The sequence below is a fragment of the Mustelus asterias genome, chromosome 3 (assembly GCF_964213995.1).
Source record: "Mustelus asterias chromosome 3, sMusAst1.hap1.1, whole genome shotgun sequence".
Classification (NCBI taxonomy): domain Eukaryota; kingdom Metazoa; phylum Chordata; class Chondrichthyes; order Carcharhiniformes; family Triakidae; genus Mustelus; species Mustelus asterias.
In genome coordinates, this window is record NC_135803.1 from 131,950,962 (window position 1) to 131,977,308 (window position 26,347).

At 42.7% G+C, this 26,347-nt stretch overlaps 1 protein-coding gene across 2 annotated transcripts in view; it reads left to right on the top strand.

Moving 5' to 3' along the window:
* LOC144491597 (FYVE, RhoGEF and PH domain-containing protein 3-like) overlaps positions 1-26,347 on the top strand; it is a 243,243-nt gene that overhangs the window by 213,898 nt on the left and 2,998 nt on the right. For both annotated transcript variants that reach the window (XM_078209631.1, XM_078209633.1), the window contains 3 exons: positions 10,303-10,425; positions 16,251-16,406; positions 20,805-20,945. In XM_078209631.1, the coding sequence (XP_078065757.1) occupies positions 10,303-10,425; positions 16,251-16,406; positions 20,805-20,945 (420 nt within the window). The remainder of the gene's footprint in view (positions 1-10,302; positions 10,426-16,250; positions 16,407-20,804; positions 20,946-26,347) is intronic.

The window sequence follows — 26,347 nt, forward strand, 5'->3', positions numbered from 1 at the left end:
TTACAGACGCTGGCTATTAAATGTCTTTAAAACTCTGCTACAAATGAAAATTCCTCTGAGAGGAAGAAACTAAGCTGAGGCATGTTTTGACAGGAGTTTTTTGATCCTCTTCCTCTGGGGGTCAGTATATGTTTTTCTAGTACAATCGCAAAGGTTCCTGGCTTTCACAGGAACATTCTGTGGTTCAAAGTAACAGCCATTCTGCTTTTAATGCCCAGTACTTTGTGATGCATCATTTCAATGATGGTGCAACAATCCCGTGGTCGTTGGTTCGAATCGCAGGACGGCTGACATTTTTACCCTAATCAGTGCCATTGTGGTTTGCGATTGCAATGTGACCACAAGGGAGGTAGTTGAATGCAATGAAGAATTGGAGAGGAAGAAAATCTGACCCAACTCATTTCTCATGCCTTGTGGGAACTGGGTGGAACAATTTAAAATCTGTGTAGGAGTTGGTGCCTCTTACAATGTGCCTGCATGGGTTTCCTCCGGGTGCTCCGGTTTCCCCCCACAGTCCAAAGATGTGTGGGTTAGGTTGATTGGCCAAGCTAAATTAACCCTAGTGTCAGAGGGACTAGCAGGGTAAATGAGGGTTACGGGAGTAGGACCTGGGTGGGATTGTGATCAGGACAGATTCGATGGGCCGAATGGCCTTCTGTACTGTCGGGGTTCTATGAAGCAATATTCCTGACGGAGGGAAGCTAAATGAAAGCACTGGACAGGAAATTTGTAAACTGGTAACTACATATAATGCCACCAATCTCGAGCAATTTTGTGTATGTGTAGTACTTTAAATCTAAAGGCATATTCTTCCTGTAAATTAACGGTTAGCGCCCTGGTGCTTCATGCCATGCAGCTGAGTAATTTTAATTGGCATGTAGCTTTTTGTTCAAGTTTGATCATAGGATACATAAATCTCTAAACTTCGAATGGTTAGAGATATTCATTTGTAGCGTGTATCATTTCCATTTAAGAGTGATTCAGTCCTGGACCTTCAGCAAACTACAGATACTTAAATAGGAAAGTGCTTTCTCCATAACTTACCACTTTTGCAAATCTTGGGCTCTCTTTTTCCTCCTCTTTCTTTCTTTCTCATCCAATAACCAGCAAATCGCATTTATGCGAGCCCAGATTTTGCTGTATTAATGTTTGTGGTTGTCTGCACACGCCATTATTATAGGATGAGATTGATGGTCACCTTTGGTGCCTGCACATTGTGCAGTTAAACACAGAAATCAGGACATTGCTATCACAGCTCCTCCACAGGCTGTGCCTTTGCAGTCTTCACCAATACAATCTACAACAGGAATCACCATCATGGTGTGCACTTGGGCTAATTGCCCTCTGTGTCAATCTGAAAACCAGTGAAACGTAGAAAAAGGAAATGTTCGTCAGGCCAGGCAGCATCTGTGCAGAGAGAAAGAGTTAAAATTTCAGGTTGATCGCCTTTCATCAGAGCTGGAAAAGATTAGTGATGCAGCAGGTTTGAAACAAGTGGAGAGGCACAGAAAAAAGTGGCAGAGAGAGAGGAAAGGATAGTTTCTGTGGTCGTGTGGAAGGCAGGAGAGATTAAACAAGGAGGAATCAAGGTACAAGGCAAAATAATATGGTAGTGAGGAAAGAATGAGGAAATATAAATGGAAATAACAGTATCATCACCAGCTGCTGTGTAAAAAATGGGAACAAGGTTATAATCTCAAATTGTTGAACTCGGTGTTGAGTCCAAAGGTCCAGTGCCTAATAAGTTACCGCTCTTTCTTTGAGTTTCATTAGAACAATGCAGAAAGCCAATGTCGGAGTAGCAGTGAGGCCTGTCACTTGATTTCTCTGCCCCGCTTTCAGAACCGAAACTGTCAAATGAATTTTACACTATTGTGAAATTGAAATGTAACAGAAACGTAACTTCGTATTTTGATGCGCAGTGATGTGGGGCATTGAATAGTAAACCATCATGTTCTGTCTCTCACTTTGGAAAAGTGTTCTAAACAGTGGGGTACTATCCAGAGTGTAAACTGTCTTAAAAACCTTTAATTTTTAAATTTCAGAATCAAATGGCATTTTGGAGTGTTTGCGCTTATCTGAGGGCACCAGTCCTTTTCAATATGTTCAAAACTTTGCTACCACATAAACTATAAATAAACGACCCTGTACAATTCCATGCTGTCACAGTTTCCTGTTGTGTTCGATGGCAAATACATGCTTCTTATCTGTTCCTTTGTCTGGTGCTTCAGTGCTGCTGGTGTTCATTTGACTGATTCGTTTCTGCATTTCTGCTCAATGTCACTTTTTTTAAACAAGTGGTGCATTGAAGAGAGGAAGATGTGTACATGCTCCTCATGAATTCCATAGCTGGATACAAGAGGAAAGGGCATCATTGAGCAACTTTCTTATTCAATAACAGTTCTTTGAAGCAAGAGGAATACTCTATAGTTTTTTTCTTAAGTGTTCATTCATGATCTAGAGAATCTTATGTGCCAACTCACAAGTTTGAATTTATAAACATCTAAATGTTCTTTACTCAGAGAGTAGTAAGGGCGTGGAATGCCCTGCCTGCAGCAGTAGTGGACTCATCAACATTAAGAGCATTCAAATGGTTGTTGGATAAACATATGGATGATATTGGAATAGTGTAGATTAGAGGGGCTTTAGATTGGTTTCACTGGTTGGCGCAACATCGAGGGCCGAAGGGCCTGTACTGCGCTGTAATGTTCTATGTTCTATTACAGACTCTGAGGTTAACATTGGATCAGGAACACAAGGCAATACTTCTCACCTAATTTTGAGTTTTATCAAATGAAACAAAATGCTTTGTAATATTTTCAAGCAATCAGTTGTTGTGCTTTAATGCCAAAATGATGTAATCTCATTTGGAATCCATTGCAGAAGGGAACTAAAAAGTTACCATAATGAAAACTTATTTTTCCACTGAGATATCATATTACATCAGAAGTATGATATAGGCACAGAAAATGCTGGAAAAAAACTCAGCAGAGCTGGTAGCAATTATGGAGGGGGAACCACAGTTAATGGGTGCAATCTTATCAGCCCATTCACGCCACGCTCCCGCCGCAGCGAGGTCAGAGAATTTGGTGGCCATCCAAATCTCTGTTCACTGCAGCGGGATGGGAAAATCCCGCCAGCGTGAACGGTGATAAGATTCCGGTGAATGTTTCTAGAATGTAGATCTAGAAAGGATCTAGAAACCCTACAGTGCAGAAGGAGGCCATTTGGCCCATCGAGTCTGCACCGACAACAATCCCACCCATGCCCTATCCCCACTTAGTTACCCTGCTAATCCCTCGAACTTATCACATCCTGGGACACTAAGGGCTAATTTAGCATGTCCAATCGACCTAACCTGGGCTGAGAGAGGAAACCGGAGCACCCGGAGGAAACCCACGCAAACACGGGGAGAATGAGCAAACTCCACACAGACATTGACCCAAGTCAGGAATCGAACCCGGGTCCCTGGCACTGTGAGGCAGCAGTGTTAACCACTGTGCCACCGTGCCGCCCACCGTTTCGGGTCTGACTTCAGAGCTGAAGAGGTGGAAATGTGATGTATTTTATGCTGTGGAAGATGTGCAGCAAAATAGAAGGTCAGGGATAGGTGGAAGCTCAGGGTTGACAAAGATGTCTTGGACACAAGACAAAAGGAGTGTTAAAGACTAAGGCGTGTGCTAATAGAGGCTTAAAAATCAGATGGCAGAATGTGTTAATAACGGAGCAAGGGCCAATGCTCTCTGAAAGCAAAACATTAAGAAGTTACAGGCTGGCCCTATGGGGGAGGGTTGAGAAAAAAATGGGGGAGAGAGTTCATGGTCCATGGTCCTGAACATAGAACATTACAGTGCAGTACAGGCCCTTCGGCCCTCGATGTTGCGCCGACTTGTGAAACCAATCTAAAGCCCCTCTAATCTACACTATTCCAATATCATCCATATGTTTATCCAATAACCATTTAAATGCCCTTAATGTTGGCGAGTCCACCACTGTTGCAGGCAGGGCATTCCACACCCTTACTATTCTCTGAGTAAAGAACCTACCTCTGACATCTGTCCTATATCTATCACCCCTCAATTTAAAGCTATGTCCTCTCGTGCTAGACATCACCATCCGAGGAAAAAGGCTCTCACTGAACTCGAAGTTAAGTTCAGAAGGCTGTAAAGTGCCTAATTAAAAGATGAGGTGCTGTTCCTCTAGTTTGTGGTGGGCTTCACTGGAACATTGCAACAGTCCAAGGACAGAAATGTGAGCATGAACGAGCTGAATTTAAATGGCAAGTGATAGGAAGGTCGGGATCATGCTTGCAGGCTGACTGAAGGTGTTCTGTAAAACGGTCATCCAGTCTGTGTGTTTGGCCTCCCAATGCAGAAGAAACTGCATTGTGAGTAGGGGATGCATGAAACTAAAGTGAAAGACGTGCAAGTCGATCACTGCTTCATCTGAATGGAATATTTGGGGCTTTGGATGGTGAGGAGGGACAAGGTAAAAGAGGGGAAGATGTGTTTGGTGATGACATCATGCTGGAGTTGGCAGAAATGTCAGAGGGTGATCCTTTGAATGTGACTTATGACATTGTCGTGAAATAAAGTTGATCATTTTTGCAGTGTTTCTATTTAAATGTCACCAATCCAGCAAATCCACTTTCAAAGGCATGATAAAAATAGAATTTCTGACAAACAAGTCAATTTTCTCAGAATTCTGATATTGCAGTGATAAAATCCGAAAATTATGTTTAATCTAAATTGATGCAAAAAACAACAAATGTTACAACTCAGTTTGAAACAGAAGCTAAAAATGTCATGCCGACAGAAAACAGCAGTGCACGTTGTGGCTATATTACACTGCTAGTTTTAGACGTATCTTAGAGATGCGAAGGGCAGCCAACACCATTTTTACATTGCCTGGCTACAGGCCATATGGTTCCTGCCAGAAGAGAGTTCCATGTAAATGTAGATTTGCTTTCCTGACACACATTCTCTAACAGTTTGAGCATGTAAGCAGACATTTTTTTCCCCCAACCTCCTTTTTTAAACCTTAACGTCTCTTTCATGAAATCAATCAGGGTGGAGTTAGCCTCCCCCAGGGGATGCCAGACGGCTTGACTGTGGTATTTCTTTTTATTCATTTGTGGGCATGGGCGTCATTGGCTGGCCAGCATTTATTGTGGAGTTGCCGGCGTTGGACTGGGGTAAACACAGTAAGAAGTTTAACAACACCAGGTTAAAGTCCAACAGGTTTATTTGGTAGCAAAAGCCACATGAGCTTTCCACACAATTCTGAAGAAGGAGCTTAAGGCTCCAAAAGCTTGTGTGGCTTTTGCTACTAAATAAACCTGTTGGATTTTAACCTGGTGTTGTTAAATTTCTTACAGCATTTATTGCCCATCCCTAGTCTCCCTTGTTCAGAGGGCAGTTGAGAGTCAACCACATTTCCGTGGCTCTGGAGTTGCATGTAAGCCAGACTGGGTAAGGATAGCAGATTTCCTTCCCCAAAGGACATTAGTGAACCAGATGGGTTTTTTCAACAATGGTTTCAGGGTCATCTGTAGATTCTTAATTCCAGATCATTTTTATTGAATTCAAATTCCACCATCTGCTGTGGCGGGATTTGAACCCAGGTTCCCAGAACATTAGCTGAGCTTCTGGATCAATTGCAATAATGCCACTAGGCCACCGCCTCCCCCAGTTAGCATTGGTTTGAAAAATTACACTGGATATTTTGCATTGATGCACATCCAAAAGTGTGGTGAATGGTGCAAGAGACAATTAAATGCACCCTAATGTTGTGCAGAATGAACAATGACGCAATGTTTTTAAAAAGCCTTTAATGTGGGGGAATAAATCTCCCAAAGTGCTTAGCAGCAGCTTGATTCTAAAAATTGGCACTGGATGAAAGAAGGAATATTAGCAGAGGTGACTAACTGCTTCATCCAGCATGTAACTTTTCAAATGATCTTTAAGGAGGTAGAGCAATGGAAAAAATGTAGTTAGGGTGGGAATTCTAGGCATTGAGCTAGCTAATGGCATGGCTGTTAATGGTGGGGAAATTGGGTGTGCAGAAGTGGTCAGAATTGGAGAAGTGTAGAGATCTCTAAGGAAGTTACCGATATTGGGAGGGATCAACCATGGAGGAACTTGAACACAAGAATTACATTTTAAAATTTGACGTGGTGATGGACTGTAAGCCCCTGTAAGGTGGCACGGTAGCACAGTGGGTCAGCACTGCTGCTTCACAGCGCCAGGGACCCGGGTTCAGTTCCCGGCATGGGTCACTGTCTGAGTGGAGTTTACACGTTCTCCCCGTGTCTGCGTGGGTTTCCTCCGGGTGCTCCGGTTTCCTCCCACAGTTTGAAACAAGTGCTGGTTAGGTGCATTGACCCGAACAGGCGATGGATTGTGGAATTTCACAGTAACTTCATTGCAGTGTTAATGTAAGCTTTACTTGTGACTAATAAATAAACTTTAAACATTAAAGTCAGCAAGCAGAGGAGTGATGGGTGAATGGGGTAATGGGAGTAAGGATACAGGCAGCAGGATGAAGTTAGGTTTATGAAAGATGGGAGATTGGTCAGCAGAGCATTGGAATAGTCAACTCTGAAGGTAGCAAAACCATTGACGCAACTGTCAGCAGATCATAAAACCATAAACTAATTCAACATTGAAAGAGGCCATTTTCCCATCAATTCTGCATAGGCCCCTTTGAAGAGATGAGTTTGTTTCCTTGTCCCAATCTTCCCTGCATTTCTTTTCCTTCCAGTACTTACCAATTCCCTTTTGAAAACTATAATTGAACCTGCATCCAACACCCTTTCAGGCAATGCATTCCAAATCCTAACTTCATTCTGTAAAAATGATTTCCTCGTGTCGCCTTCTTTACACTTTACAAAGCCTTCATGCCCTTGTCTAAAATATGGTGCCCACAATTGAGGCCAAATCAGTGGGGTTGAGACAGGGGTGGAGATGGATGATTTTCTGGAAGTGCAAGTGGGTGGTCTTGGAGTTGGAGAAGATATGAGGTCAGAAACTCAGTTCAGGGTCAGATGGGCTGGAAAGAGCATGTCAACACCCTGCCCCTTTTTCAACTAAACAAAAGCTTGGGGGACAGCCATTCTGTGATTTATTCCTCATGGCAATGCCTTGACCAATCAGAGTCAAGTTACCTGGTTTGAATTTAAACAAAACCTTGGTAGTTAACTGTTCCCTGGTGCATTCCCCACCGCAACATCTCTGCTGATCAAAGTCCATTTGCTAACCAATCAGCACTCCTCTCTAGATTGTAGTTCTCTATAGAATTGGTATCCTTTCAGGCCTGTCCAGTTTGAGTGCAAGATGAAAAGCTTCAACAGCATGTTTTATTTTGTTTGGCAAACCCCACGAGCAAACGGCTGTTTGTGTATCTAGTGTAGATGACTGGGCCACACTTGACTCAGGTTCATCATGCCTGCCGCAATAAAAAGCAGGTTTGCTATGATTAATTTTCCTTCCTCAAAGTGAAAAGAGGAACTTGCATCAGGGATTCACGTGTTAGTGAGAATTGAGTGAGACAACACCAGGCTCTGCCGTGATGCCTCTGGGCTCAACTGGTGCCTCGAGGTTGCACAGGAAGAGTGTCCCGTGGCCACAATGCCTGTGAAATCTTAGTTGGGGGCCCAGTGTCTTCATGTGAAAAGGGGAGAAAATTATTGAGGAAAAAAAAGCACCAAGATTATTGAAAAAGAGGGGAAAAAGCCTACAATATGATTCATGAAAATGAAATAGATTTCCTCCCTTCTAGCTTGAGATGAATAAGCACAATGTATTAATCTTGTAAAGTGCTCTCGTGAAACATTTATGTTAAGAGTTGGACGCAGAGATTTTAACAATGCTCTGAACCAGTAAATATTTTAGTGCTAATGTTGTACTTATGAATAATAGAAGGCTAGAGCTAAATCAATGTTCTATTCTAATTGTAGTCACAAGCATTGTCAAGATTTGCAAATAAAGAACTGGCGACATTATACGAGTGCTACTTTTTTTGCTGAACTGCACACTCAATCTTGCGTTTATGACTGAAATTGGAACAATAAACTGGGTTCACAATTTGGCAGAAAAATAATGAGTTTTGCTGATAAATTCTTCGAAACAAGCTTGCATTCTAGGATTCTGTCAACACTGTACGTTGTGTAGAATAAGTAAACCAATTGATGAATAGCAATTAAAATCAAACTGAAAATTATTTTCAAGAACCGGCATCTATCCTCATTTTATTTATTTTAAAAAGTTAAGAGCTTTTGGTCATTTTGGACATGGTCAGTACTTTGCCTTTTTAACGAAAAGTTAACTGAACAGAATATTATTGAAGAATCTGGAACGATTGCAAAAATAATGCTGCCCTCCAAATTGTAAAATGGCATGTGGTGAGAATAACTGAGGCATTTACTACAATGATGAAGGAATAGAGTAAGTTAGAAACAGGCCAATGTAGTTCTCACTTTTATAAAGGATAGCAAAGCAGATGGAAGCAGCAAGAGACTAGTTAGTCTCCCTTCAAGTACCAGTTAAAATATAATGGAAAAATATGAAAACAATGGAATTAATTATCCGGAATAAGTTTAAGGATGACCAGTGTAGTTAGCTGGTAAACAGCAGGCAATGTAAATTCAGAAAGGGAAGATCTCGCCTGATCAAACTCTCAACATTTTGAGGAAGCGATGTTTCAGAATTAGAGATGTACTTTGGAATTCCCTGTCATTTGGTGAACTACATTTCCAAAAGGCATTTGACAAAGTTCTGCATAAGAAGCTATTCCTTAAGATCATGTAGTAAGTGTCTAGGATGTAATCTGGGAAAAGATTAGGATTTAGTTGTAAAGAGTAAAATTTATTGATAGGGGAACAGTTTATTTTCTAGAAGGTTGAGCTGGGATCGGCCAGATGGCCTTTCTCATCCATATTTATTGTGTGACATGATATTTCAATGAGGCGGCCAATCTAGCACTAACCCTTGATGATGATATGTGGTGCTGAATAATGCCAAAAGCACATGTTCAATGCCTGTACCACAGCACAGGTAGTCTTTGGGATCTGCCTTAGAAGCATAGAAACTAGAAGCAGGAGTAGGCCATTCAGTCCATCGAGCCTACTCCATCATTGATTTTGATCATGACTACTCTCGATATGATGGGCCATCTTGCCTTGCCCCATGGTGAGATTGTGGCTGTTGTGGAGAAAAATAGAGCTATTCAGATATAGTGTACTTCACTCACTCTCGAGAAAACCAGACGAAGACTCTTGGAGTTTCAGACAATGCCTTTAACACGGACTATAGTACAGGCTGACCCCAGTATCCCAACTAGTGATTCACCAGGGAGAACCTTGATCTAGGAATTAAACAGTCATTTATAGTTAAGATCCAGTTACAAGACATTAGCATATACCAATAAAAGATTTACATTTGCACAGAGGTTATATCTATATCCACTCTCGACAATTGATTAGGTTTACATCATGCATACATAAGGATATTGTCCAATTAGAACTTGTGCATATCATCCTAATAATATCATCAAGCAATGATAACTATATGTCTGACCAATGGTTATATCAACATCCCATCACTGCCATTTCCATTGTTCCTTGTTCTAATGGACAAACAAGCTGCAGCTGCATATTATTCAATTGAACAGTCCTAGACTCTTATCTGTGTCTGTTTTAATCAAGGCCTGTGGCTTTCTCATAGCTTTCCTCTGGGCAGCATGATGGCACAGTGGTTAGCACTGTCACCTCACAGCGTAAGGGACCCAGATTCAATTTCGGCTTCGGGTGACTGTGTGGAGTTTGCACGTCCTCCTCATGTCTGTGTGGATTTCCTCCGGGTGCTCCAATTTCCTCCCACAGTCCAAAGATGTGCAGGTTAGGTGGATTGGCCATGCTAAATTGTCCCTTGGTGTCATGGGGTAGGCAGGATAAATGTTGTCGGTGCAGACTTCATGAGCCGAATGGCCTCCTCCTGCACTGTAGGGATTCTATGATTCATTCCCTGTGTGACTGAGATACAGCTTGCAGCTTAGGTGATTTTTCAACTTGTGTGATTATTAACCTTTTCAAAGGCAGAAGCCATGATTAACAACCCTCAATCAATGAGGACACTACATAGAGAGAGATGCTTCAACATATTGTTCCAATGCAGCTAACAGTGTCAAATCACAGGCTCTAACCTACAAGAGCCAATAATGTATCATTTCAGCATTTGTGTTATATTGTGCAGTGTCAGTAATTGTACATTAATCTTGCACACTTGATTTAAACATTTCTTTCAGATGGATTCTGGTAAAAGAGCTTCAAAAACAAAACGTGATAAGGAAAAGCAAGCCTGCAAAAGCTGTAGTGAAACTTTTAATTCAATTACAAAACGCCGTCATCACTGTAAACAATGCAATGCAGTAAGTATCAAAATCAAACATCTTTGAGGTCTTAATAATTACATGCAACTAAAAGCACATTTATATTTAACGTAAAAACAGCTAGTTCTGACTTACGAAGAGTCATCTCGACTCGAGACGTTGGCTTTATTCTCTCTCCAAAGATGCTGTCAGACCTGCTGAGATTTTTCAGATTTTCAGATTCCAGCATCCGCAGTAATTTGCTTCTATATATATATATATATACATATATATAAAGATTTTATTTTGAGCATTTCTCACTCCCACTATCTCTGTTTTGTTTACCTGCTGTTTGACTAACGTTATGTCAATTCCTTTTTCTAAAACTTTGTTTTCTTTCATCTCTCTCACTTTGTCTAATTTGGGGGGAAACAAATCTTGTAGCTCTAATTTGCACATTGGAACACATTTTTAAAATATTTTCAATGAGTCAAAAATATGTTTTGAAGACTAGTTTGTGGATCATCGCATCTTGATGTCTAAAGATGCATGATTACACCATAGCCGTGACTGTTAAATGCTTGTGTTGATTTGTATTTCCTTCCGAAATGGAGCCATTGATCAAGAGCCTGATTGCAGATGAATTCACTTGTTTGGATCTAATGTAGTGAATCGGGCCATCTGTTTCAATTTTATTATTTTAAATGCATGTATTTTCAAAGGGTCCTCAAGGAAATCTTAGGGATTCGTTGATTTCTATCCATCTGGCTAGAATTCCTCTACTTGCTGAGCTTCCTACTGATTTGCTCCTATTGCTGCATAGTAAAGAGAAAATGAATTGGAAAAGACACATGCTGCAATTACTCAGCAGGTCTGGCGCTAACTGAGGAATGTTACAAATATGAGGTTTTGTAAGATTTGGGACCGTCTCTTTAGTTTAGGATAAAATGACAGGGGTTATGTGACCTGTTCGGAAGTCTGCCTGACAGCAAGCCTGGGTGATGTGGCTGTTCAAAATTAAAGGGAGGTCTGTCCTTTTCCTGGAAATAAGGTACAAGGTATTCACACTTGAAAATAAAGGCAGCAGCAACTGTGTTTACAGTGGTTAGAATGCTAATCTCTGAAGTCCCCGGAAGGTGTCAAGAATATTGGGTCTGTTTACTTCCAAGATAAAAGAGAGTTTGGGTCTTATTAGCATTTTCTACTTGGTTACAAGGCCCGTGTGATTCACATTGCCATGGAGATGGAGTTTGAGAGTGGAAGAGTTTCTAAGATCCCCTGAAAACACTTGGACTCAGACAGTTTGCCAGCTTCTGGGAGAGAGAGAGCTGTTAGAGGCTGAAAGTCTCTATGGTTCACTGTGCAGGAATGAGGATAGAAGTTCACACTCAGATTGCAAAGAACAAATTTGTGAGGATTTGAAATAAGGCTGGAGATTTGTCCAGCTTGTGCAAGAAGGAGAATCGCCAGGAGAAAGGCCCTCACCATGAAAGACAGTTTTGGGATTAAAAGCTACCAGGCTGGGACAAGCAAAGAACAAAAGTAAATCCTTGGGAGATAAGAATCACTTTAGACTGGGTCTAGGAAAATTTAACGACTATTTAAGGGCAGTGTAAATTGTGAAGTGGGTTTTTTTAGTTTTGTGAAATTTAAATGGGGAAGAACTATGAAAGGGTGGAATGCAGGCAATTAAGTGATAAAAGGGGAAGTTGCATCATCAGAATAGAAACTAGAGAGGCGTATGTTAGGTCCAGGCAACTGAAAACAGATGGAGCTCTGGAGGAATACAGAGAGAGTAGGAAAGAACTCAAACGGGGAGTTAGAAGGGCAAAAAGAGGTCACGAAATGTTCTTGGCAGACAGGATTAAGGAGAATCCTAAGGCATTTTATTCATATGTTAGGAACAAAAGAGTTGTCAGGGAAAAAGTCGGACCTCTCAGGGACAAAGGAGGGGAATTATTCTTAGAACCCAAGGGAATAGGGGAGATCCTAAATGAATACTTTGCATTGGTATTCACAAAGGAGAGGGACTTGTTGACTGGGAGTGTCTCAGAGGGAGGTGTTGACCCATTAGAGAGAATCTCCATTACAAGGGAGGAAGTGTTAGGTTTTTTAGGTAACATTAAAACGGACAAATCCCCAGGGCCTGATGGCATCTATCCTAGACTGCTCAGGGAGACAAGAGATGTAATTGCTGGGCCTCTGTGAGAAGTCTTTGTCTCTTCATTGGACACAGGTGAGGTCCCTGAGGATTGGAGGATAGCGAATGTGGTACCGTTATTTAAGAAGGGTAGCAGGGATAACGCGGGTAATTATAGGCCAGTGAGCTTGACGTCCGTCATAGGGAAGTTGTTGGAGAGGATTCTTAGAGACAGGATGTATGCGCATTTAGAACGGAACAATCTCATTAGTGACAGACAGCATGGTTTTGTAAGAGGGAGGTCATGCCTTACAAATCTGGTGGAGTTTTTTGAGGAAGTGACAAAAACGGTTGACGAAGGAAAGGCCATGGATGTCGTCTATATGGATTTCAGTAAGGCATTTGACAAAGTCCCTCATGGCATGTTGGTTAAGAAGGTTAAGGCTCATGGGATACAAGGAGAGGTGGCTAGATGGGTAGAAAACTGGCTTGGTCACAGGAGACAGAGGGTAACAGTCGAAGGGTCTTTTTCTGGCTGGAGGTCTGTGACCAGTGGTGTTCCGCAGGACTCTGTACTGGGACCTCTGCTATTTGTGATGTATATAAATGATTTGGAAGAAGGTGTAACTGGTGTTATCAGCACGTTTGCGGATGACACGAAGATGGCTGGACTTGCGGATAGCGATGAACATTGTCGGGCAATACAGCAGGATATAGATAGGCTGGAAAATTGGGTGGAGAAATGGCAGATGGAATTTAATCCAGATAAATGCGAAGTGATGCATTTTGGAAGAACTAATGTGGGGGGAGTTATACAATAAATGGCAGAGCCATCAAGAGTATAGAAACACAGAGGGACCTAGGTGTGCAAGTCCACAAATCCTTGAAGGTGGCAGCACAGGTGGAGAAGGTGGTGAAGAAGGCACATGGTATGCTTGCCTTTATAGGACGGGGTATAGAGTATAAAAGCTGGAGTCTGATGTTGCAGCTGTATAGAACGCTGGTTGGGCCACATTTGGAGTACTGCGTCCAGTTCTGGTCGCCGCACTACCAGAAGGACGTGGAGGCTTTAGAGAGAGTGCAGAGAAGGTTTACCAGGATGTTGCCTGGTATGGAGGGTCTTAGCTATGAGGAGCGATTGGGTAAACTGGGCTTGTTCTCGCTGGAAAGACGGAGAATGAGGGGAGACCTAATAGAGGTGTACAAAATTATGAAGGGTATAGATAGGGTGAACAGTGGGAAGCTTTTTCCCAGGTCGGAGGTGACGATCACGGGGGGGTCACGGGCTCAAGGTGAGAAGGGTGAGGTATAACTCCGATATCAGAGGGACGTTTTTTACACAGAGAGTGGTGGGGGCCTGGAATGCACTGCCAAGTAGGTTGGTGGAGGCAGACACGCTGGCATCGTTTAAGACTTACCTGGATAGTCACATGAGCAGTCTGGGAATGGAGGGATACAAACGAATGGTCTCATTGGACCAATGAGTGGCACAGGCTTGGAGGGCCGAAGGGCCTGTTTCCTGTGCTGTATTGTTCTTTGTTCAGAGAAACTGGGGAAATTGATTACAGCCTCTTCAGCAAGCAGGGCGTCAGGAAGAATAGTGACGATATCTGTGGGGGTCGGTGAGCTCATCATGAATATGGATCAATCGTCTATCCCAGGAAATGAAGACAGACAAGTTAATGAAGGGAAAAGTCAAAGATGGACCAAGTGTAGACAAGGGAAGGGTGGAAATTTTCCAGTTCCCCCAAAAGACAGACACAACTAATGCACATGTACATTCCAACAGATCAGCATTTATTTGGAGGAAGTGGCTGGAGTTAAAGAAGTCATTCAATGTGAGAACAAAATTCAGCCAGGCAGAGGAGGGTGGTGGTAGATATGGACTGGTTGGGCCTTCGTTCAAGGAAGAAGTGAAAGAGCCTCAGACAAACTTGGGAGATTGGAGGTGTAGAGAGATTGGGTGTCTGTGATGAAAGGGAGATGGTTAGGACAAATAAATTAGAACCTGTTAAAAGTAGCAAAGGGCTTTGCAAAAGCCACAGTTTTGGATGGGAAGAGACTTGACAGGGAGAAAAATACAGCCAAGATCAGGGGAAAAAATCAATCCTGCTGAGCAAGAACAGGTGCAATCCTGGGTCTTCTGGGCAGTCTGTCTGTGGATCTTGGGGAAGTGTTAGAAATGGGATTTTCAAACTTGAGGTTGTATTCCATGGAATGAAGATCAATGACAATCTTGGAAACAATGGGGCAAATTTTACCGTTCTGTCCGCCACGGGAATCGGAGCAGGTGAGGGGCGGACCACGGAAAGGTCCGTTGACCGCGGGCGGGAATGTTCGGTTTCGGGGCGAGCAAGGCCGGAAAATCCCGCCCATTGACTTGATGCTTATTGGTGGGATTCATGGTCGAGGGGGAGGTCGGAGGAGATATCAGAGATTTTTTTCATTAGTTCATGGAACGCTAGCTAGGTCAGTGTTTGTTGCCCAACCCTAATTGCCCTCGAGAAGGTGGTGGTGAGGTGCCGTGTTGAACCTCTGCAGCCCACATCTTGTAGGAACACCAACAGAGCTGTTAGGAAGAGTGTTCCAGGATTTTGACCCAAGGTTGGCATGCCGCCTTCGCAAGGTAGAAATCAATTTGTCAAGCACCAATGAAGTTTTCCACAGGGATAGCACTCAGCACTGGTGATATGGTCTTTTGAAAGTGAGACCAAATTGATCTCAAATTTCTCAACAACTTTGCCTTTAGATAGCATCTTTAATGTAATAAAACACCAAAAGCATTTAGGAATTTTAATGGACAAAATTTGATACTGAGCAATTAGGATAGGTGACTATAAGTTTGGTGAAAGTGGTGGGTTTTAAGGAATTCTCTAAAAGAGAATGAAGAAGTACATGGTAGGAATTTCCGAGTATAGGGCCTAGACAGCTAGGGGCCTGACCATTAATGATGGAGCAAAGAAAATCAAGGATGTGAAAGGGGCCAGAATTGGGAAGAGTATAGAGATCTCCAAGTTATAGGGCTGGAGCAGACTACACAGGAAGGCAGGCACAAGGCAATGGATGGGTTTGAACACAGGATGTAAATTTGGATGTGTGTAGCAAGCACAGTTTAGAATAAGATGAAGTTTAGCAAAGTTTTAATAGGTGGAAAGTTGGATAGGCGACCATTGGAATCGTTGAGACTGGAGGTAACAAAGACATGGATGAAGGTTTGAGCAGCAGATGGGCTGAGGTGAGGAGCGGAAGTGAGTGATGTTACGGAAGTAGGAAAATGAGTAATTGTGGTGGTATTCCCATGCAAAAAAAATGATCAAACCACTATTCAAAGAGGACAATTAAGCTGTTACAAACCTTTAAAATAATATTACCCTTTGTAGAACATCCCCCACCACATATTTAGAATGAATCCTCTGCCGTTCATTAAATATTACTGAAAACATCAGGACTTTGATTCCTTAAAATAAGACCCATACATAATGGTCTGCTTTTGGTTACTGAATGAGCTCTCTGCCAAGTGTGTCTCATTTTGGTTGACTATGCAGACACACTGCTCAACGTAACACTCAGAAGAAAGCTCATTTTGTGGCAGTGATGACACACGTAATATTGCAAGTGCGTGCGAGCGGCTGCTTGTCTTGATTAGGGAATGGAACAAATTACATGAATCTGAAGACTCGAGCCAGGAAATTAAAGGTTTTTACAGTCATAACCTGTTTCAAGGATGTTGTCTTTTCTTTTTCAGATTATCTGTGGTAAATGTTCAGAATTCAAGCCTCTGGCAGACAATAGTCGGCACAACCGTGTCTGTAAGGAATGCTTTGCACTGCCAGCCACAGCAGTTCCCTCAAATCCAGTACCTGAGAATGCAGCTGACCAGAAGAGAAAGGTCACCATGGAGGTGAGTGAACCTGGGTGCAGATATTATTGTTCAATGAGTGGAGATGAGTTTGAGGATAAAATTAACAACACCTAAAAATGAGGTGGCAGCTAAATTCTGATACCGTATCCAATCGGGTATTTTTGACATGGTGTTTAATTCAGACTGGACTTGTCAGGGAAAAGAAAAATCAATACCCGTGTTCCTTTTGAGTTTCCATGTGTGCAGTCTTTAATTTCACAATAACTCCATATGTAACTGCGCATATGGGCTCAATATCAACTTCTGAATTTTGGATATTGGTGAAATTTGTCAGCTGATTGATTAAGTAAATTGCCTTTAAGCCGAGATTGCACCCAGAACATCTGTGGATGTGTTGGTAAATTGTTAGAGTGCACAAGCTGGATTTTTCAAACCAGCCAGGATCTGAATCGGAGGTGGGTGGATACACAATCTGGCACCACCATCCTTCATGCTGGTTCCCCATGGTGTCGAGCCAACTTGAAAGACACGGGTAACTAATTTGAATTAATTAGGTTCAGGCCTCATTCCTGTGCAGACTGGGATCTCCTGCTGGCAATGTGGGCAGTGATATAGCCAATGTGGTGGGCACAGGGTGGGGGTATACTAGATCAAGTGAAGGATGAACCACCGCCCAAGGCCTGCCACCCACACCTCCCTCCCACTGGCCTCATAACATCTACTGGGCCACAGTTGCAGTCACTGGCCAGCTCCTCGAGGGGTTTCCCTCCAGGATCATAGCTGGCAACTATGACATTTGAAAGAATGACACTAACTCGCCTGCCCACGTCCCTTGCCATCTGCATATTCACATCGGCAACTCTTATCTCAGGCTGGGGCTGCCAGTCTGAGTGTCGAGGGACCTCCCGTTGGCCCACTAGCATTGAGCACCCAACTACCATCTGTGGTTGGATGTGAACCTGTTCCCTAGCCTTCAATTAGCCGGGGCATTGATCATTGCAGAGGACGTACCCAAAGCTTACTATGTAGGGTCATGACCTGGAAACCCTATGTCTAGTCCCCAAACCCAAACTAAAAATTCACATCTGTCCAGGAGCTGAAAATCATAGTTCATTTTCAAATAAATAATTCAGGATTGACTTTTGCATCAAGTAGTTGAACAAGATTAAGGAGTGTGCTGGCAAAGAACACAGCATCTGTCCGCTATACAGCTTTGATTTACTTTCTTACAATTCTTCATTAATTGATTCCCGAGTTAACAAAGTAAATTACTATGTTATGAAGAGGAATTCGATTAATGGGAGAGGTGGGACTGAATCCAGAATTCATCACACTGTCACTGAGAAATAGAAGATATGTTTACTTGTTAGACTTGTCTACATTTTGAGTGCTGGTGACTGGTTTATTTGGTTGGTTAACTTTTATTATTCAGCCAGAACACACAGTCTACCGAAAAATTGCTCGTTACCAAAAATAACTAACTTTGAGGCAATATTTTAATATACATAATATTGAATGTAGAAGATCTGATGATAGAACAGAAATGAGAAAAAAAACTTCTGAAAAGTAACATCAGAAATGCAATCTATACACTGATGTAATTTTACAACACTGGTGGTTTGAGTTTATAATTGTATTTGCATGAGTCAGAGGGAATGTGTAACAGATAATGGAGAGCACAACAAGCTGGGGTTCAGCAAGAACAGTGCGTCCCCAGGCTGGCCTCTGCTCCTGAGGAGGAGCCAGTTTGCCCGCCAGGATTAGCATTTGTTAGTTCCCGTCCTACAGCAGAGCCTGGTCTCTAGTCATTTCCGATCTCTCTGCCATTGGACCAAGACTTTGTTCCACTGGGACCATATGGTGATTGGTGTGAAATGGCCATCCCATGTTAACAAATGCATCTTATACCGCAGTCGACCCCACAATCCACCTATCAAAATGGATTCCGGGACCTGGAACATCAGGACCCTTGTGGACAACTACAAAAGACCTGAATGTCACATTGCCATCATAGCCCGGGAGCTCCAACGCCACAACATTGACATCTAGCCCTGAGTGAAACACGATTGGCAGGAGAAGGTCAGCTTAAAGAACAAGGTGGTGGCTACCTCTTCTGGAAAGGCAAACCAGAACCAAGACCACCCCTCAGCTGCGGCATGTGAGAGAATGGGCCTCAGACTAAACATCCAGAAAACAAAGGTTGTATACCAAGCTGCTCCTGCCATAAAAAACTGCCACACAACCATCAAGATCCACGGTGAACCCTTGGACAACGTCGATTATTTTCCATACCTCGAGAGCCTCCTCTCAGCGCGAGCAGACATCTAAAGCTCCAGTGCAGACTTCGGACACCTGAGGAACAGAGCAAACCCAGCACCAAGCTCATGTTCTACAGAGCAGCTGTGGTCCCACCCTCCTGTATGCATCGGAAACATGGACAATGTACAGCAGACACCTCAAATCCCTGGAGAGATATTACCAACATTGCCTCTGCAAAATCCTGCAAATCCACTGGCAAGATAGGCATACCAATGTGAGCGCCCTCTCCCAGGCCAATATCCCCAGCATCGAGCTACTGGTCACCTGTGACCAGCTGCAATGGGTGAGCCACATTGTCTGTGTGCCTGACGGACCAAAGGCTCCTAAACAAAGGCTCTACTCTGAGCTCTGCAATGGCAAGCACTCACTTGTAAAGGCAGAGGAAACCTACAAGGACACTTTGAAAGCCTCTCTAAGTAAGTGCGACATCCTCATCGACACATGGGATTCATGTGGCCTCGAATAAAGTGAAGAAAAACCATTCACAAAGGCGCCAATCACCTTGAGCCTCGCTGAGTGGAGACTAAATGCAAACGGTGGAAAGAGCCATGCAGAATCCAGAGTGTGCCACCCACCCGCCTCATCAAACACCACCCCTGCGGCAGAGTCTGCAGCTCAAGGATTGGATTATTCAGCCACCGCTGAGCCCCCCTCTCCCACCTCCCACAGCCTTGAGGGACTGCCAAAGAAGAAGAAAAAGCAGCATGTACCTTGAATGTGGTTTAGTCAGTTTAAAATAATCTTCTGTTGTGTCAGAGAAAATTGTAGGTTTGCGGGTAAATATTTTATAAAGCCTCATTATTGCACTAATTACGGCGATCGGAAATGTGCTTGGAACTAGGAGTATTTGAGTGTTTGAACATGCACACCTTGGATGGGTGATTGAAATGAACCAGCTGTGCTGCTTGGATTACAAAAGCAAATAGTATTGTCTTTGAAACTGATCAGAAAGAAGCAACTTGCATTAATAAAGAGCTATCCATGATTTCAGGGTGCCCCAAAGCGTTTTATAGCCTATTGAGTACTTTTAGAAGTGCAGTCCCTCTTGTAACGATTAACTATGTTGCTGTGGTGAAGGCTGTCCTGATTATAAGATACCATATATTATATGTATAATAAAAAACAGTGTACAGTACGGCTTTTTCAACCTCATTTAGCCCATAGGTGCACACTAAATGGGAATGCTAATTCAAGTGTGAATGGTACGATATCAGTTACCTCTATATAGCTAATGACTGTTTGTAAATGGCTCTTAGGACACAGTATGTCGTTTGTCTCAGACAACATCTGGGATTAAGAGTTAGAATTGTTTCATTGTGGGATCTTCTGAGCCAAACCATCACATAAATTAAATCACGGAAAAATGAGAATGACTGGAATCAGACATAGGAAAGGGAGTTTCAGCTGAAAATGAAAGCAGTTGGCATTTCTGTTTCGGGAATTGGTGTATGCTGGCAGGAAATACAGCTGCTGTACACTTCATCTGCAATGGCTTTTCTTCGCCATTGTGCACCATTTCGTTGTCCCCCCCCCCGCCCCCCACACCCCCGCGTCTGCTCATCCACACATTATTCGCCCAGCGAAATCATTCAATAAAACACCAGGTTCCACATATAGATCGATGACACCCAGCTCTATCTCGCCTTGATTGTAATATGGAGTTCAAATGGAAGAAATAATTGCATATTTGCTACTTATGGTTGGCACAGTGGTTAGCACTGCTGCCTCACAGCACCAGAGACCCGGGTTCAATTCCCGGCTTGGGTCACAGTCAGTGTAGAGTCTGCACGTGCTCCCCTGTGTCTGCGTGGGTTTCCTCCGGGTGTTCCGGTTTCCTCCCACAGTCCAAAAGACGTGCTGGTTAGGTGCATTGGCCATGATTAATTCTCCCTCAGCGTACCTGAACAGGTGTGTCAAAGTGTGGCGACTAAGGGATTTTCACAGTAACTTCATTGCAGTGTTAATGTAAGCCTACTTGTGACACTGATAGATAAACTTCAAACTTATTGCATTGAACTTTCATGAAAAGTGAGATACATTATCACAATTGAAAGGATAATACAGAATATTCTTCTTCTATTGGTGCGTTTATTTGTGTGTTTGTTCTTTCCACAACAGAGACCAAGCTCGCTGGCAAGTGACAATAGTCTTTTATGCAGCAACTTAAGTTTCATGGAGAAGGGGAAGTCCTGGCAGAAGGCGTGGGTAGCTATTCCCAAATGTGATCCCCTGGTACTGTATTTGCACGTGGGAAGTCAGGTAAGAATGAGAGTCATTCAATCCAGTTCACGTAAGCTTCATCAAATTGATGCAGAAGTGGGTCAAGGGATTTAGCAATTTTTTTTTTGTTGTTGTTTTTAACGGAGAGACTCTGAACTGAACTGTAGCAGACTCGGAGCTTGGAGATGGAAAATCTATCAGCTGCCGTCTTTCATTTTTTTCCACTCTCCAAGCTCTTGTTTTGAGTACTATCTGAAACAAGTGGAAAAACCCAAATGTGTTCCGGTTATTTTGACTTGTTTTGGAAGTGGCCATTTGCCTTGCCTTTTGTAAAATTGTTTGCTGATCCCTCCGAGACCAAAGCAAATGTTTCCTGAGGACAATTGCACCTTTTCCTGTTTTCCTTCTCTGTTTGTCCAGAGATGCAGCATTTGTAATTGAAAGGGCAGACAGGGATAAGTGCTAATGAACACAGGAATTAGGAACAGCATTCAGCTCATAGAATCCCTACAGTGCAGAAGGAGGCCATTCAGCCCATCGAGTCTGCACCGACAACAATCCCACCCAGGCCCCATCCCCGTCACCCTACATATTTACCCCGCTTATCCCTCTAACCTACGCATCCTGGGACACTCAGAGGCAATTTAACATGGCCAATCAACCTATCCCGCACAGCTTTGGAGTGCAGGAGGAAACCGGAGCACCCGGAGGAAACCCACGCAAAAATGGGGAGAATGTGCAAACCCCGCACAGACAGTGACCCAAGCCAGGAATCGATCCCAGGTCCCTGGAGCTGTGAGGCAGCAGTGCTAACCACTGTGCCACCGTGCCGCCTCCTCTGCCGTTCAATAAGACCATGGCTGATTGTTGCCTTAACTTCACTTTCCTCTCTGCCCCCACCCCCAATAACCTTTGACTTCCTCGTCACTCACAAATCTAACTAAATCGGCCTTTAATATTCAACGACACAGCCTACACTGTCCACTGGGGAAGGAAGTTCCACACCCTCAGGGGAAAAAGCTCCTCATCTCAGCCTTAAAAGGAAGACCTCTCATTTTTAAACTGTGCACCCTAGTTCTCATATCTCCCACATCTCCTCTCGGCATCCACCCTGTCAAGTTCCTTTCGTTTCAAAAAGATCACCTCTCGTTCTTGTGAACTCCAATGGGATATAAGCCTAACCTGCTTGGCCTTTCCTCATAAAATAATCTCCCAGGAATGATGGTGATGAGCTGTTAGTGAGGGGAGACATTAAACTGACCCGGTAATGTCTAATCTCCTGTCCCTGTGGAAAGCTGACTGATCCTTACTGGGCCAATATTCATAGCAACATAGCAGAGATCAGACGCGAGACTGAGAAAGTTGACATCCTTCCTATCTATATATGGTGGAGCTCCAATATGCTGCTCCACTGTGTCACGTAACTTGTGTCAAATAGTAATTGGTCGGTGTTAATTCAACAGATTCCCCTTTTCCTTCATCTTGCTCTCTTCCATATCAGCACAGATCAAGCTTCTAGATGTGGGGAAAGGCCTGATTTCAGGCTTCTATCATGGTACTCATGACCCAGCTAGGAGGGAGAACATTAGAATGAGCTTGGCAACTTGATTATTGTCCCGTTGTAGAATGAGGGAGGAATATTAGTTGAAACATCAAGAAAACATCTTAAATCTTTTTGAACAGAGACATAAGATGAGAGGGAACAGACAAAAATGCATTGGTTACCAATAATACAATCCAATCCATTTTATTTTCCATTGAAATCAAGGTAAAAGAATATTGGATATGGTGTATAATGCTACTGGTTTATTGTCCCAGCCAAGATTATAGATTATCTCCATGTAATGCCCTGGAGGGACAGAACCAGCAGATGGGCTACAATTAAATCCCATATATCCAAAAGACAGCCTCTATACTTCAGCAGCAAACTCTTGAGTTGTGTCGGCTTATACCATGGAGTGGGTGTCACGATGGCACTGCTGCCTCACAGTGCCAAGGATTCGGGTTTGATTCCCAGCTTGGGGTCACAATGTGGAGTTTGCACGTTCTCCCCATGTCTGCGTGGGTTCCCTCCAGGTGCTCCAGTTTCCTCCCAATATCTGAAAGGCGTGCTGGTTAGGTGCATTGGCCATGCTGTTTGTGACTAATAATAACTAAATGGGATTGTGCTCATAAAAGGTGCACACAAATTAAGAGTTACTTTTTCTTGACTGTAGGTGCTCACCATGAATTCTTCTGGCATTCCTGTGCCTTTAACAATTCCATTATTCATAAGTCTACATTACAGTCACTTTCAGCTGTACTTTTATAAGACTGTGTACTAAAAGCCTTTGATTACTATAGGTTTGCTGTATATTAACCAATAATTCAGAGTGATTGTATGTGGGGAGTTGGTGGCATAATGATAACGTTACTGGATCGGTAATCCAGATGACCAAGCTCTGGGGTCACAACCTGTGGAATTTGAATTCAATTAGTAAGTCTGGAATATTAGGGGAGGCGATGGCCTAGTGGTATTATTGCTAGATTAATAATCCAGAATCTTAGCTCACATTCTGGGGACCCAAGTTCGAATCCCACCGCGGCAGATGGTGGAATTTGAATTCAATAACATATATCTGGACTTAAAAGTCAAATGATGATTATGAAACAATTGTCAGAAAAACCCATCTAGTTCACTGATGTCCTTTAGGGAAGGAAATCTGCTGTCCTTACCTGGTCTGGCCTACATGTCACCAAAGCTTTCAGCCGATTCTGTGGAACTGTTGCAGTCTATGGGTACTGATTAATTTTATAAAATCAGTGAGACATTGGCTGAATGTCTATTTTCATTGGCTTCTGATTACATCATGACAATGTGGGCAGCACGATTGGCACAGTGGTTAGCACTGCTGCCTCACAGCGCCAGGGACCCAGGTTCAATTCTGGCCTCTGGTCACTGTCTGTGTGGAATTTGCATTTTCTCCCCCTGTCTGTGTGGGTTTCCACCGGGTGCTCCGGTTTCCTCCCACAGTCCAAAGATGTGCGGGTTAGGTTGATTGGCTATGCTAAATTGCCCCTTAGTGTCAGGGGGATTAAACAGGGTAAATGTGTGGGGTTACGGGGATAGGGCCTGGGTGGGATTGTAGTTGGTACAGACTCGATGGGCTGAATGGTCGCCTCCTATACTGTAAGGATTCTATGATTCTATTCTATGAATGTGCATCCAATGTTTCCATGGAAATATAATCTGTTTCTAAAATCTACAACGTTGCAGGTGTGGGGACTTTTGGAAAATTTTTAAACCAGTTTTTCCGATGGAATTCACTCGGAGTGGCAGTCACTGTAATTCTGACAAATTCAATCTTGGTCTTCGCCCACAGATGTAATGTGTTTTTTCCAGTAGGAGTTTCTGTTCTGCTTTCAAATTTGAATCTGTAGAATAGCATCGAAGTTGTAAAAAAAAATTTATGACAATCCAGGAATATGGTTATGACTCTCATAATTATGCCCATAGCCGAAAGAAGCTGAGTGACAACAAATGATTATTTAGGAAGTAGAAGAATGAATTAGTATTTAAGTTGAAGTGTTTGGAGGACCTATTTTTAATGACCAAATTAATGGAAGAATAAATAGTTGGGGGTTTCAGAATGCAATGAAATATGGACATAATTTCTAGATGCATCACGTAAACTAAAAGCTGCAATGGTGTGAGAAGCCATGGTTAGTAATAATGCTTTTCATATTGCATTCAAAATTGTCCAGAGCAAAATAAATTTTGAAATACGGTTACTTTTTTGACAGCCAGTTTATACACGGCCGCGTAAACAGTAAATGTGATCAATGCTTAGTTAAACTTTTATTGGTAATGGTTAAGGGATGGATGTTGGCCAGGACAGCAATAAAACTTCATGCCTTTCTGTTAATGCCACAAAATGTTTTGCATCCATCGTTGATGTTTTAATTCAGCTTCCAAGATAGAGGAAGCAAAGATGCCATTCAGGATTGATTCTTCACATGTTTTCACACATTTTGAAACTTTGGTAGCCAATTTGAATAAGATTGTACATTCAGTGATATATAGGCAAATTATTGTCGGTCTAATAGCTATAGATTGTCCCGTAATTATAATTCTGGTTGTGTCCAATGGGTGTAGCAGAGAAAAGCAAGATGTCTCTGTCAGCAACGTGTTGTGACAGTGCGTAAGTGAAGCAAAAAAATTGCTTACTGGATAACGATGCCTGTCATCTTGTTTAAGGTCATAGTAGTAATGCCGATGCAGCATTGCAAGAGCACTAAGAAATAAGTGGTTTGAGGTTTTTCCATTTCTGGCTGCTTGAAGCAAAGGATAAAGGACAAGTTGTGGAGACTCTCACTTTGTTGCATGTATATTTTTAGCCAGATGTGGAAGTCGGAGTTATAGTGCTTGAGGACGCAGAGTTTTGCACTTCATTCCAGACACTGGGCACTTGTGAATCTTACTTCAGTGCCAACATTGTGAAATCCCAAGCCTTTTTGTGTAATGTCTGAAATATGTATAATTTAATTAAGTCACAAGAGACTTAATACTGTGGAAAGCCTAAAAAGTATGGGGGTGAAGTAAAAATGGAAATTAGGAAAGGTAAAATCAAAGAAAATCCTAAGATGTTTTAACAATATATTAAAAGCAAAAGAATAACTACGGAAAAGGTCGGGCCTATCAGAGATGTACATGGTAACTTGTGGGTTGATTCAGAAGATGTGGCTAGGGTTCTTGATGAGTACTTTCTCTGAATTCACTAAGGAGAGGGATGATTCCGAAATTCAAGTGAAATATTAGATACCACAGGATGGTAAGAGAGAAAACACTGGAGGGACTGGCATCCTTCAAGGTGGATAAATCACCAGAGCCAGATGGATTGTATCCCAGGCTGTTGAAGGAAGCCAGGGAGGAAATAGCGGTTGCTCTGAGGATCATTTTCCAATCCACACGGGATCCTGGTAAGGTAGCAGAGGATTGGAGGTCTACAAATATTGTACCATTATTTAAAACGAGTGTGAGGGATAGACCAGAAAACTATAGGCTAGTCATAAACTTTCTCTCAGCACAATAGAAACACAGTTTAAACTGAAACCAAAAACCCCCAGATAGGCAAACAACTTTGTCTGACGTGTATCTAACTGGATGGAGTTCTACCCTTGGTTAAACAAAAACACTAAATTAAACTCCCTTAAATCTATACCTTATTTCTAATATCCAACAATACAAACATAGGTTATTTACAACTACCTCTGCCTCTGACAGAGGGCAAACAAAGAAAGGGAATACTCAATAAATGGGAAGTTTAAAGAGGGCTTGAGGAATTGTGAGGCCGTGGAGTGCATGGACACAGATTCTTGAAGATGGCAGGGTGGGTGGTCAAGAAAGTATATGGAATGCTTTCTGTTATTGGATGAAGTACTGAATACAAAACCAGGGAGGT